The 15,303-nt window shown below is 36.1% G+C and overlaps 1 protein-coding gene across 7 annotated transcripts in view; it reads left to right on the top strand.

Annotated features, from left to right (window-relative positions):
* Nrg1 (neuregulin 1) overlaps positions 1-15,303 on the top strand; it is a 1,021,078-nt gene that overhangs the window by 859,373 nt on the left and 146,402 nt on the right. For all 7 annotated transcript variants that reach the window (XM_010604268.2, XM_010604259.2, XM_010604251.2 and 4 more), the window contains exons 2-3: positions 5,555-5,732; positions 14,845-14,966. In XM_010604268.2, coding sequence (XP_010602570.1) covers positions 5,555-5,732; positions 14,845-14,966 — 300 coding nt within the window. The remainder of the gene's footprint in view (positions 1-5,554; positions 5,733-14,844; positions 14,967-15,303) is intronic.

Raw genomic sequence — 15,303 nt, 5'->3', positions numbered from 1 at the left:
TTCTTCAAATGAAGGTACCTACATGTTTATTCCATTCTCAGAATATCCTTTATGAACATGCAGGGACCAATTGCAGTCCCAGTCTCACTCAGAGAGAGCTCTAGTTAACCCCAGCAGGAACAGTGTCTGAAACATGCTTCAGCTGGGGCACAGAGCGGTCTGAGACTGTGTCACCACCCGCGTCATTACTGTGTGACGGTCGCCTAATGTAAATCAACATTGCTTGCTGCTTTTGGGGCAGTGGGCTAAAATCTAGGCGTATTCTGAAATACTGTTGTCACTAGACTTCACTGCCTTATACATAGTTATATTTACACATTTTAATCGGATGAGGAAAAATGTCCCTTTTATAGCCACATTTGTGAGTACAATTCAGAAGAGAAGACCAGATGGCAAAGCATAAACTTTATCCACTCCTGTGTGACCATAATGTTCTCTGTGAAGTAGCACAGGAAGGGAGAGATGCAATCAAAGTGTTTTAGGGACTGTCTTCAGTAATTTACTTACTTCTGATGTAACTGTTTAAAAGGACAACCTACTTATGGAATTTATTAATAATATAAATGTAACTGTCTTTGACGTAATTGTCACTCATCAGTTTTCACTGAAATCTGCCTTGTGAGTTAGAAGCTTTTAAAAAAGGTTTTATGCAGGGAAAGACTTCCTTGGAATTAGCAGAAAGCTCGCTGTTATTTAATAATATTTTGCAGGTCTCGTTTAATTTCTTCAGATTCACACAGGGCATAAGGAGCTTACTTTACATTGTCACATTTTACAGAGGTAACAGAAGTAACAACTTGTCCGTTATATTCCCCTTTCTAGAAAATTCATTTTGCCTTTGGCACTGGTTTGTTTTCTGAGTAAATTATTAAAATAAATGAATATATTACCAGTAATACTTATGTGGTCAGAATGTGAATGTTTTTGGATTATTGCCATAATTTTTCTACATTAAATGACATGTCAAATATGAAAAGTAGGAGTTTAAAAACAGACTTTTAAAATATACCTAACGTATCTGCTTGTACTGAGTTAGAATCAATAGAGTATATTTGCAATCTTTTAAAATCCTGTAAAAAGATACAGTAAAAAGAAGTCCCTGCAAAGTATGTGGCGTTTCTCTGAGATTTTTTTTTTAATTTCTATTTTAAAAAGTACCTTTCTGCCTTTTTTTCCTGCAGTTGACTGCCAGTCTTTGTTTATGCATTTCTAAGGGTGTGTATATGTTCACATTAATGTCAAACAAGTTGGAAATAAATTTAGACAGAGTCTGTATAAAACTTGCTCTATCATTAAATTGTTTCAGGGTATGGAATTACCACCTCTTGGGAAACACATTGAAAACAGAATTTTGAACTGTGTTAGTCCAGATACGATCAAATCATGCCTAAAGTCTCTGAACACCTCCCGTGTTTGTATAAACTTAACATTAGTTTGCCTCCAACCAATTTTAAATTAATAGACCATTTGCTCTTAGAATAGGAATCAGAAGGCTAGAACAATTTTTGTGGTTTAAAGATCCAAGTACTTAGTTAAAAATTTGGCCCTCAGTTATAGGACCCTTTCCTGGGTTCATGAAATCATACCTGTGGAGTATTTGGTTTTATTTTGCTTTTAAGTGAATTTAATAAAGTTATATGAATAAACCATATGCCTGAGAAAGTTGCTTATTTTTAAAATGTGTTCCATTAAGAAGTACTACTTTTATGTTCCCTGACAAAAGAAAATTTATGCCATTGAAATTGTCTCATCATGGGTAGAGGAGAAATACAAACCACCTAGGCTCTCATATTAGTTTTCATTTTTATAAAGATTCTGTGAAATATTCAGGGCCTTTTCAAATAGTGCAGATATTGAAAAAGATAAAAGGTGAGTCAGAGGTTTATGTCAGTGGCGCCAGCGCCTACCTGGCAAGCGGAGGTCCTGAGTTCGATACCTGGTTCTGCAACCAAACAAAAAACATAAAAGGCAGATTTATATTGTTGAACTTGGGCTCTTCCAGGAATGAGCAAGGAATTTCTTATGGTCCTTTCTACAGGTGCCATAGAGAGCAGAGCACCGTAGCTCGAGCACACGTGTTGTGTGGCTTCTTCTATAGTGAACTGGTTCGTTTTTCCATTTGTGCTATGGACGATTTCGAGTTAAATACTTAAAATAGCTGATGGCTTCCAAACTGGATATCCTATCTCAAAGGTTACCCCACATCATAGAGAACACAGAAGGGACATCATGATATGTGTAGACTTATGGGGCTACAGTCAAAGAGTAGCTGGGGACTTTCCTCTTCTGATGGATTGGAACTGTGTGCGAATATGTTGGGAAATGAGTAGAGGTATTTTAACTAAGACCTTATGTCTGAAGGTCACTGCCGCATTTCGTTGTAAATCATCTCTTAAGAGGAGGCATGTACCCTTTAATCTTTGCATATGAACCACAATAGGAAATGACAGAAATGGACAGGCCAGTTGAGCAGTTGGTTTCCTCCCTCCAATAGGCCTAGTGGATTAGAGCCCCAGAGTCAGGGTTATGAATTTGGACCATGTAAGGATTTCAGGGCAACACAACTCACAGAATTAAATGGCTTTGTTGAATGCTTATGGCTTGAATTGTTTATCAGTTAAGTTATAAATTACTCAAATAATTGAACAAATATCCCTTATAACTATGAACTTAACCAAGATTTAAAAGTACGTAGGGCTGGGTGTTGTAGCTCAACGGTAGAGCCCTTTGCTAGCGTGTGCAAGGTCCTGGGAAAGATCATCGTCATTGAAAAAACAAAGAAGAAAAGTACTTTTTAAATTTCGGTGATTATGTATTTATGTGAATATGCTTACATTTATTTCTCAAAAAAGTTTTTTTTTTTGGGGGGTACCAGGGATGGAACTCGGGATCTTGCACTTGCGAGGCAGGTGGCAGAACCCCTGACCTAAATCCCTGGCCCTACATTTATTTCTCATTTGCTAAATTGTCTGAAGTTTAGTTGAAGACATTGTGGCATTTCACCCCAATTCTTAAGCAGACACCTTCTACACACAAGGCGATTCTTTTGTATACCGCAGTATAAGAGTTGCACTTGAGGCACTTAATTTTGATATGTTTATTCACAGTTCCCCAGTAGTTCCAGTAATGTCCCTTCTAATTGGTTTTTCCCTGAAGTAGGATCCAGTCAATACCTGCACATTGTATTTATTTGGTATGTCTCTTTAGTCTAGGTCCTTTTCATTCCCTTTTGTCATTCAAGACGCTGACCTTTTTAAAGCTTAGACTAGTACTATAGAATACCTCTCAATTTGAATTTGATCTTGTCCTCCTATTTCAGTCAGGGTTATTTAATAAAGACATAGGAAATAAACAAACAGAGGGAGGAAAAGGAGGAGAAGAGATGAGAGAGGAGGAGTGCAGTAAGGAAAGACGAGAAAGTAGAAAAGATATACATTGATTTCATAGTAAATTGTTTATGCAAATCAGACAAAACCAAGTCTAGTAGGTTTATGTTCAGATATTGACAAACCTATGTATTGGTTGATGAGGGAACATAGTGCTTATTAAGACTGAAGGATAACTGAAATACTGCTTGTAGGACATTTTGCTTAGTGGCAAGGGAATAATAAACCTTGAGAGTTTTGTTAGTGTTTCAAGTTAAAATGTAAACTCCAGTGGAAAAGTTTAATCTAGTTCTTTTCTTCCATACATAAAATGGCACAATTTATTTTTCTTAATATATGCACACCAGTTTACTTGGTATAGTTTAGCTCCAGAATGTTTTCTCAACCCGTCGCCAGCTCACAAAATTAAAAGTGATCTCATAGAGTTAATAGAAATATGTAGAATTATTTCAGATGGAAGGGAATTTAGTTTTTTTTTGAAATCTCCAAAAGGAAGATTCATGAGTCACATGTTGAAAAGGAGTGCTTAATGAAAGCTGTGTAGAAAGTAAATATTAATTGCAAGACCCACCCCTCCAGAAAAAAGGCTGCAGTAAGTCTTCTAATGTGCTCATGTGTCCACATATTTAGGGTCTGCTTTACTTCACCTCCCAGTCCTCAAATAAATAAGAAGGGGGTTATGTAATTATAGGGATACAGGAATACTGCTAAGAAATCACACTGTTGGAGTGATTTTTTTCCTCTCATGCATCTACTCATTCCTGACAGGTTTTGGCTTTGCTTTGGAAGGCAGAATTGTAGAAAAACAAATACCCTGAGTAGGCAAGGTATTCCATTTCCTGTTCGTGTCTTTGGTGGCTTTAATTGCTGTCCTTGGAGTCTCCGTTCTGACCCAGTATGTAATTATGCCCTGAATCAGTGAAGTATAGTCTCATTTGCCTGGGTTTGTTTTCTGGGATTTCCAGTTAATTCCTGAACTGGGACAGAACTAGACGTTGTGGTTGGCTTTTCTGAGTCTCGGCAGAAACTGAGAGTTTAGGTCTCAAGTTCTGTGATTATTAAGTGAAATTGTGTGTGAAGAGAAAAATCCAGTCATTTATACTTTTATTTTTTTAATCTTTTATTATGAAAAAACTCAGGCGTAATGTATATAACAAATCAGTGTAAGTACCTATTGCTCATCTGCCACAATTCTCAACTTCTTGGTAATTTTGTTTCATTTTTATGCCTATTCATTCACCACTACCATATTTGTTTGAAACAAGCTCAGATATTATTTTATCCATAAATAGTCTAGTAAACTCTCTCTCTCTCTCTCTCTCTCTCTCTCTCTCTCTCAAGAGTGAAGCATAACTTAAGGATGGTATGTGGGTATTTAATATATTCTGCAAGTTAATGCGCAATTTAATACTTTCAGTTTCTGTTGGGAAGACTCTTAGAGACCTGGATCACATCAGATGAGGCTTGGTGAGAGTGTGGTAGTCATCTGGAACAGCCATTCATTGCTTTTTGCTACAGCAATTAAAGGTCCAAGAAAAGTAATGTCGCTCAAGAATTGTGGACTTGAATGAAAAGCTCCATGTTAAGATTTAATTGTTTTTGTTTGCTTGTTTGTTTGGGGGGCCTATCTACTGATGAGTTGGTTAAGTGAGCCCAAACTCCCAATATCACAAACTCTGTAACTATGGACAAAGCCACCACTCATCTCTGAAATTCAAATTATCCATTTCAAAAATGAGTCTGATGCTTCCTGCACCTATTGTAACTGGGATGAAATACTATTTGGGACATGGAAATGTTTTGAAAATAATGCCCTATTTCCTATACTCCTTTACCATGGGCTTTTTTGCAAAACTACCACATTTTAAGATTTTTAATCATGTAAAGATTATAAATGTAAGGTAAAGATTGAGAAGAAATAACGATATTTTCAAAAAATAATTTTATAATCAAGTTTTCTTTTTCTTTTTTCCTGAGTATATTTTTACCTGGGCATTTTTTTTTCTCCACATTGACATCCATATTGCTTCACCCATTGAAAAAAACTTTTTTCCCTTAGATAGTAAAAACTTCGGGAATGGTGCATCGATCAGGCTCACTGAAAATTAATGTTTCCCTTGGAAAGAATACTTGTTTATCAGAGCTCTTTTCTCTCTTGTCTTTTTTAGCCTTTCCTCCCCGGTTGAAAGAGATGAAGAGCCAGGAGTCAACTGCAGGCTCCAAACTTGTGCTTCGGTGTGAAACCAGCTCTGAATACTCTGCTCTCAAGTTCAAATGGTTCAAGAATGGGAATGAGTTAAACCGAAAAAACAAACCACAGAACATCAAGATACAAAAAAAGCCAGGGTAAGAATAATGCATATAGTAACAGTTTATACTTATCAATGGGATGATATAAAAATGATGATTTAGACCCTAATAAATTTCACTATTGAAATACATGCTATATAATAAATGAAAAGATGTTTCATAATGTAGTAACTAGAAACTGTGAGAAGCCGGAGTCTTACAACTTACAACTTTTGTGTCAAGAAAGGAAAGGGTGGATGGAGAAAGAGCTCTAGGAAGAGGGGTGAAATGGAATTGAAGAAGGAAAACAATGTCATCCTAAATTTCAGCTTATTTCTTTGAAGCAGACAAATGCTATTTAGAGTATGTTACGTTATAAAAACCCCGGCTTCATTATAAAGCTAAATAAATACCTAAATTTACTGAAACATTGGAATGTAATCAGTTGAGTTTGGTTAATTTCAAACAAGGGGTTAATACATAAAAAATTATATCTAGTGAGACTTTTAAATCAACAATTCTATTAAATTATATCACTGTGGTAGCAAATTTTAAAAGTCAGGTGACCTTAGGTACCAAGATCTTATATTTTCCTGTTTCCTGGAGGACATGTGTATTGAGAAGGGCTTCATGGACTTCCTGTGACAACTCAGCACACTTATATATCTGAATGATTCTTCTTGATTATCCCTCCATTATTTATTTATCTCCATCTTTAAGAATTTTTTTCGTTAAGTTTTAAAGTACATTTTGAATTCAGGGAAGAGATAAATAAATACCAGTGCGTAGGGTTTTATACTTGTAGACAGTCCTTTAATCAGTGCCACAATGTTACAGTGGTTCGAAGCTCAGATACTTTCTTTACTCACACCTCAGTGGTTTCCAGTGAAACCTCAGGTAGGATGGCAGAAATGGCAACAGAAGGATTCCCTCCTACCTTTGATTTTACAGCGTAACCGCTGAAAAGTGGTCATACATTCTCAAGTGAGAATAAAGTGATAGTAATGAGAACTTAATTGAATCTTATCTGTGTTTAATTGCTCTGATAAGTATAATTAGGGATTTTTCTTAGTTCCTGTGGTTCAATTAAGTATACTGCTTGCTCTAGTTATTATTGGTGTGGCAGCAGCATCTGTTGATTTGGAAGTACAGTATAATAAAGAGTGAGCGAAAGAGTGGGCATCACTTTCTGTAGCAGGTGATATTTCAAAGATATAAAATGTACTATAAAGAGATATGGCACTTTCATACACAATCTTACCTGTTCTTTGTTTTAGTTTTTTTTTTGAGACAGGGTCTCACTATGTAGTTGAGACTGCCCTGGAACTCACTGTGTAGCCCAGGTTGGTCTCAAACTCAGCGATCCTCCTGCCTCAGCCTCCCAAGTGCTGGGATTACAGGCACGCGCCACCACGCCCGGCTCAATCTTACCTGTTCTTTAAACAACACTTTTTTTTTTGTACCTGGGATTGAACTCAGGACCTTGCACTTGTGAGGCCGGCGGCAGCCCCACTGAGCTACATCCCTGGCTAAACAACACTGTAATATGCAGTATGGGAAATTGAACTGTTAGTACATGATGACTCTAATTTTGCAGAGTCAAAGTGTGTTAAGCTTTGTCTCAAGTCACGCAAGTTTAAAAAAGTTCAACTAGAATCATAGATTTTTTTTTTTGGATTTCTTAATTGTGTTTCCTCTTTACAATGGTGATCATCCATATTTAATAATGTATATGTAGGAAGGAGGGGAAAGAAGGAATGAGTTGAAAAGATAAGTATATTCTTGTACAGAAAATAGACAACACTTGTAGATATTGGATTGAATAGAGTGTGGTGTTTGTTTTGTTTCTCATCAATTAGACAAATGAGTAAGAGTCTAGGTTATCTAAATATGCAGAGTAACAGCTCATTTATTGCTATTTGACAATAAAATGTCATCAGTATACCTATCACATTTTCTTCATCTATTGCTGAACCTATAGAGTTTCCAAGATCCAGCTATTGTAAATTGTGCTGCTATAAAACGTGGATATACATGTATCCCTGTAATATCATGGTTTTAACTCTTTTAAAGAAAGAAAATTATGTCAGTAATGTTTAAGTGTCCATGACAGGGTTTATGTCAGGAATGTGGAGAAAGTGAAGAGGTAATATCTCTAATATTATCTCTATTCCCAGGAAGTCATATGATTGTATAGAAATTATCTAGTTCGGTCATATGTAAAACACAGGCATTGCAGATCCTCTGCTGACACACCATGACAGCTGGAGAGAGGAAGGGTGGGGAAGAGAGATCTAGGCCAAAGAAGTAGCAGAAAGCTTTTGAAGATTACAGAGATTCAGTCTAATGATCTGTGGCCAGAAGCAAATGAATTTGAGTAAATAAAATGTGAAAAGGTGTAAAGAAAAATTGACCCGAATATTATGAACATACTTTTGAAAGGACACAGGCATGCTTACAGAGATAATCTGTTACATGGCTTGGGTGACATATAAGAGTCATCAGTACTCAGAAAATCATTGTCATATTGACTTCATAGGCTCAGTTAATAGCACCGTCTACATGTTAATGAAAGCCAATTATACCAGCAAGGCCAATATTCAGAGATTGCTTCTTTTAAAACATATTGTTGCTGGAAAGAATTAAATGGGGAAAATTTTATACAAGCTAAGTGCCAGTGAATTATTCTTGGAAAAACATTTAGTATCTTTGATTTAAAAATAACTCGTATTTTGTGTAGAGTGGACAGCTGTTTCATAAGTGATCAGTTCACCTGTTTTCAGAAATGGGTATTTTTTCACTTCTAAAGTTGTCTCGTTTTTTTTAAAAAATAGTGAAAATAAAGTGTTTGTAGATGGGGAGGGGAGGAGGGGGTGAAGGGAGGGCAGAGGTAAGGGGAAAAAATGAGAATCAAGACTTGTCATGTAGAGGTACAAGATCCCAACAATGAATGTAACTGTACTTTATCCCTAAAAATGTACCAATAAACTCAATTAAAGCTGAAAAAACATAGTGTTATCAGAGTTTTTAAATTAATGTTAAAGCACCCACCTGAATCTAAATTTAGCATTTGGGAGGTACTTTCTGATTTCAAGTTGTCCTGCAAATATAAGTAAATGAACAATATTATTAGACCAGTTTTTAAAAAATATCGTGAGACTGAAGGAAGTGATGCTTCTTCCAATAGATCACTGTGAGAGTAAAGTTAGGTTTGAAATAGGTCTAACTGAGGCTTCTCATTTCACAGCTACCTTTATTACATCAAGTCAGAATATAGGGCCAAGGGCCTGCTGAGAATCAGGTTAATGTCTAAATAAAATCTTCCTTTTCAGATTCATGTACATATTAATATTTTTTCATCACTAAGATTTCAGACAACAGGATTCATGTTTTGCAGTGCTTTGTTACTTAATTCTTTATCTTAGGTTATGTACAACCAATCAGAGCTTGAGATTTAAGATTTCCTTTGGATTCTCTTTACCTAAACAAAGTTTTGACTCATTTCCAACCTTTGGTTTAGACTGCTTTTTCCCATTTTATAATCTAGATTGTACATAGCAGCTAGAATTTCCTTTAATCCTTTAGTGTTATGAAAAGATTTTACACCAATATGCAATTTCGATTATTGTATAAAAATCTTAACTCTTTTACCCTGTTCCTACTAATAAGCTACATTCTTCCATGTTCCTATGATTTTTGAGTTAACATTTGAGCCTTTGTTTATTTTATTTGGCTAAGCAATGTGTGGGACCAATTTAAAAGAAATGGAAACCACCATGTGTAATATATGCATATCTTTTTGTTTTTGTTTTCTTTGCATGGTAGATGATTTTGCTCAAGAAAATTGAAGAACTTTTTGAGGCTATCAGATTGACTTCATTTAAATATCTTCTTTATATAATCTTATGAAAGGCTGACTTTCTACTGGTCGTATGTCCTTAATTTTGGATGTCCTTAATTTAGTCCTATTTCTTCGTTTCAGCTCTGATATATTTTGATTTTGTTTAAAATTAGCTCTGATTTGTTCAGATTTAGAAAATTTTTAGAATTTATGTGTTTTCAGTGGTAGTTAATTTACACTCCTTTTTCTTATTCAGTGAGTGGCTCTGACAGACAGGCCACTTTTTCTGAAAAAGACATCTCAACTTCCTCATGTAATGGCATTTTCTGCAGTTTATGTGAACTGTAGTTTTGGTACCTAAGAAGTGCCTCTTTCCTTTTTTGTACTCTTTTCAAAATTAACAGACTGGCAGGATCACAATGGTATTGAGCACATGAACACAAGCCCAGTCCATATAATTCCTCAGGGATCAGAGGGACGGACTTGGGCAAACTGAGACGTTTCCTGCACACACTTGTTCCCTGAATAGTGGAAATATCAGAGCTTAAAATAAAACTAGCTAATAGTATTGGAACCTTGAATCCATCTTAAGTGAACACTCACTAAAAAAAATTACATAAGTAATTTTCATTTTAATAGAAAAAATTTAATGTGTAGAACTTTATAAACCAGTTTGCATTTATTCCAAAATTATTCATGTTTTTTATAAAGATCCAAATAGTTCAGGACTTAGAATATAGCTACAATAACAGCTAATGTTCATTTAGGCTAATAACTATTGCATATATTATTTTATATAATTTACGTGAATTAACTCATTTAGTACTTGTAGAAAATGAAATCCACTGATGCCCTGATCCTTCCCTGATCCCCAGGAAACTCATCAGTGAAACAGCCGAAAGTTAGCTTTAAGTTTTATGCTTGGGAAGCATTTCAGGATTTTAATCCAAATTAACCTGCTGTAGACACTAGTTAATTGAATAGATAAAAATGGCTGTGTATCTGTACTTACCAAAGATGGTATTGTTTTCAAGAAAGGTTTGGCTGTTCCTACTCTTAACTACATTCTGTCCCTACTCTGGGATACAAAGATTGCAGAAATTCACATTTAAATGAATCCTTACAGTTCTTAGGGGCCTCAATGATCGTCTAGATAATAGATTTTCTAGTTTTCTGCCTGGAGAATCCTAAATTGCTATTGAATTGCAAACAGTGCTGCCAACCACTTTGACTTGAACATTTTCTGTAGGATATTTTTGAATATGAGGCTTTGATTTAAACTTTCATTTTAAAACAAGATTTTGTTGCAAAAATAGTTGAAAGCACCAATCTAATTTAATCTTTCTCTGCATAGATACTCTTGTAAGACTGTGCTTGGCAGGTGGTTATCCAGACTTAAGTCTTTCCAAAAAGAAGACCAAACTCTTTCCACTAGACATGCAATCCATTTCTCGGTGCTCAAAGAGTTCTTTATAACATCAACCACAGAATGCCTTCCAGCAGTACTGAGTTCTACCTTAGTTCTTTTTCTTGGCAAGATTTAGCCCTTGTAAAGGACGTGGCAACCCCAAGTAATTTAAATACATTTCAGTCGCAACCCCTACTTTAGCCATAGCTACCTGCCGGTAGGATCTCTGTGTCTATAACAGAATTTTCTCTCTTTAGGATTAGGATTTTTATCCCATTTCATTTATGTTCTACTTTAATATTGATATGGCATAAGAGGGCACTAGTTTCTTTTTTCCTTCCTCTTTTATTTTTAAAAAGTTTTCAAAAATGGCTGATGTTAAACATGTGGCTATCTGAAATGCTTTTTTCTTTCTATACTGTAGTCAGTGCGTCTCCTTTCCTGTATTTCTACCACTGATTTTTTTCCCCACTTGGGTGCAGTATGGGGATTGATCCTAGAAGCTTCACACTCAGGCATTTTTAATTTTTCTTTTGAGACAGGAACTCAGTATGTCACTGAGTTGCGGGGCTGGACTCAAACTTGCAATCCTCTTGCCTCGGCCTGTCAGAGTGCTGGGATTACGGGTCTGTGAACCCACACCTAGTGATTTTTGCACCTGAATGCATGCATCTGTTAAGCGTGTCTTGATTAAACTGAATCTTGAGTTTTGGACCATTGTTCTGTCCAAGAATCCTCAAGGGCTTTCTCTAAGAGAATGAGTCCATGGATACATGTTGCCTTTGCCTTAGATTTGCATAAAAACTACTGAGAAGTAGTGTAAACAAACTCTCAACAGACTGGCCGGTGGTCCAGGCTTCTTTTTTTCTTTCAGCTTTAATTGAGTTTATTGGTACATTTTAGGGATACACTACAGTTACATTCATTGTTGGGATCTTGTACCTCTACATGACAGGTCTAATCCTAGCCCTTGAGAGGCTGAGGAAGTAAGGCTGCAAATTCAAGCCTAGTCTGGACCACATAGCAAGACTGTGTCTCAAAAAACAAAAGAAAAGAAACCTCTTTAACTTTGTTTAATGCAATATTTACGTGAGCATAGAACATTCTCTCCCCTCCCTCTCCCCCTTGCCCGACTGCGTCCCCTCCCCCGCCCCCTCTTTCCTCTTTCTCTCAGAGCATTTGATTACATTTCTTGGAATAGTATTCCAGGAAGCACTGCCCAGGCCTATTAAGGGAATTTTGGTTTTGGGACTATCTTTTTATGATTATGTTAACTGCAAATTTGATTACTGTGTTTCTTATAGTTGAATCCAGTTCAATAGTTAAAATATTAAATCGCACAAGGTCAAGAAAGAGGCCTTTACATATAAATATTTGGTTGTTCCTAGATTTATGTAAAAAAAGAAAGGTTATTCTTTTGATTGTTATACATTCATGTAATCTTATCTCAGAATTTGGGATTAATTAGAAAAATTGCTGTTTTCTTATTTTAGAAATTTACTCTTTCTCTGATATTAAAGATCAGGATATTATTTTCCAATTCAATATTCTTCATAACATTTGTTACTGTTAATAGTACCCTGGTAATACATGAAAATTCTTTCTAGGCTAGAAAATCTTATTACGATACTTACTGCTTGATTTCTCCCCATTCTTCAAGGGTTTTGTATCTGTAATGGAGGTATCTTGTCATATAGGGACAAGTACAAGGCGGGTAATCCATTAAAATATCTCGAATGCTCTAAAACTGTACTTAAAAGTCATATTTTGATCATTTAAAAGTTGTTACATCAACACTTAATAGCTAGTTGCCAAGATGCTTGATATCAGTGGTTTGTCTTACAGTGATGTACTTTAGGGAAATTTTTGTCTTATTAAGCTTCTGATCAATGGGTGACTATTCCTTAAATAGCCCCTGGTGGTTCCATTAGATACGTAAGCAAGGCTGTTACTATATTAGATGTACTTTTTCTCCAATTTTGTTCCATGGGAAGTTATGTTCTAAAAACATTAATACATAGCATATGTCATGTGAATACAAAGTCTTCCATGGTCAAAATAGTAGAGAAACTAAATAGTAAATCCTCTTGTTTGAGTCAGGAAAAAGAAGAAAAGCCTGTTTTATTTTAAAAACTGATTTTTCAAACTTTTTGGAATATGGGACCTTCATTTTTTTTTATTTTTTGTTTTGTTATTGTTTTTGATGCTGTGTGGTCCAGGTTGGCCTTGAATTCACCATGTAGCCCAGCTTGGCCTCAGACTCATGGCAATCCTGCCCTGGCCTGCCGAGTTCTGGAATTGTGGGTGTGTACCACCACGCCTGTCTTTTTCTGTCAAGTTTACCTCTTGACCTTTGAAAGTCATGACCGTGAGGGAAGCTTTCAGCTAACGTGTTGGCTTGACCATTGGTCTGGGCCACTCAAATCTGTGTCCGTCCTCTTCATACCTCATCTCTTCTTCTTGCTGCCTGCATTAGGAATGTTAGGTCGTCCTGCTGAGTCTTTCTGTGGGAGCAGCCCCACATTCTCCCTGTTTGTTCACGTGTTCATCCAGTAGTGTTTGAGGACACACCCAGGACAAAGTAATGACTTAGGCTCTGTGAGGGTACCGGAGCGCCAGTGACAGCCTCCTTCTTTGAAGAATAGATGGTTGGTCAAGACAGATGAGATGTACTGAGAGAACTCTAGTAAACAGAAGCTCACTGGAGAGGTATTCAAGGCTGTCAGAGTGCACATAAGTGAGTCGGCAGCTCAGCTAGGAGTTTATGAAAGACTTCAAGAATGAATTGGCACTGACGATCACTTAGGGTTTTGATGGGTGGAAATCAAAGGCAGGGCTCCATTGGAGGACAAAGAAATGAACCAGCCATAAGCTCAAGATGGGAGGAAGACCACGAGGCTTACACATGGAACTTTGAGTGATTCAGTCTGGTAGACTGGAGGAAAATAAGAAGAATTAAGTTTGTTAAAATTTATCTTACCTGACCGATGCTGTATGACAAGAAGGCTATAAAATGCTAGCACGTAAAAAATCAACTAGAAAGATTGCTATCTTTCCTTCCTGCCTTCTTTTCTCCCTGCTTTCTTCCCAACAGTCCAGGAAGTCACAGTAACTAGGCTAAAACAAAAACCAATGCTCTAAAAAAGGCTTTTGCAGTTCTGAGTCTCTGAAACTGCTTAAATTGCAGCTACGTGCAATATTAAAACAGATTAAGGAAATCAATCACAGTGCTGTCCATATTTTTTAAAATGATGAATATTGATTTAATTTTTATAGTGTGTGTGTGTGTGTGTGTGCACCATTGTTTCATGAATATTTATTCCAGTTAAGAACCATTCATGTGGTACTGTGTTCCTAGCAGTGAGAATTTTAAGGAAAGATAAATTCCTTTACTTTTGGAAATGAATATTCTTCATACAAAATTCACACTATTCCTGATATTACTCTATTGAAAAGTGTAGACCATTTATTTTATGTATTCAGGCATTCATTAAGTACTTACTTTTACCAGACTTGAAATAGAAAATTATTATATTTTTCTCTTCCCAAACCCTGGTAGCTGATGACATTTAGATGTAGGGAGGAAAGAAAATTTACCAATTGGGTTTAAAAACCTAAAGCATAATGTGGTTAGTGGTAGTGATAGAGGAGTTAAAAAAATAGAGAAGACCTCTTTTAAATGACTCATCTGTGTGATAAAATTGAGATTTTATCATGGTTAATTTAGATGTAGTGTATCCCTCTTTTGCCGTGGGTAAATCACAGAATGAAATCGATGTAATAACAAATTGTGTTTGAACATGGTATATGTTGTGCGGGGAGGGGGAAATTGAGAACTCTAAAATAGCAGAAAACTAGGGTTATGGTATTGATTAGATTTCTGTGATACGTACTCACATCGGTTTGGTTTGATCTTATAGGAAGTCAGAACTTCGGATCAACAAAGCATCGGTGGCTGATTCTGGAGAATATATGTGCAAAGTGATCAGCAAATCAGGAAATGACAGTGCCTCTGCCAATATCACCATTGTTGACACAAATGGTAAGAGATCCCTGCTGCATTCTGTGTCCCAATCTATAAGAAGAGTAGGAATCAAGATGTGTGGTAAGATTTGTGATAAGTTGATGGGTTAACTCTCACGGTGAACAAATGAAAGTCTTTTGTGTATTCCATGAAGCTCTTTTGTCCATGAGATACTATAGACTGAATATATACATAGGTTTTTAAAAAGGATTTGAGTAGGTTTATAGACTGCAGAAATAGGGTAAATTGCTAAGAGAAAGAGGTTGGAGCTTCCTTTTAAGTTGGTTAGGTAGTCTAGTCTTTGGCTTTGTCAACAACAGAATATCATCTTACATGTATAGGACATTATATATAT

This window comes from Fukomys damarensis, unplaced genomic scaffold (genome assembly GCF_012274545.1).
Source record: "Fukomys damarensis isolate Sample0158 unplaced genomic scaffold, DMR_v1.0_HiC HiC_scaffold_18, whole genome shotgun sequence".
Taxonomy (NCBI): Eukaryota; Metazoa; Chordata; class Mammalia; order Rodentia; family Bathyergidae; genus Fukomys; species Fukomys damarensis.
This window is presented reverse-complemented; position numbering and strand designations above follow the sequence as displayed.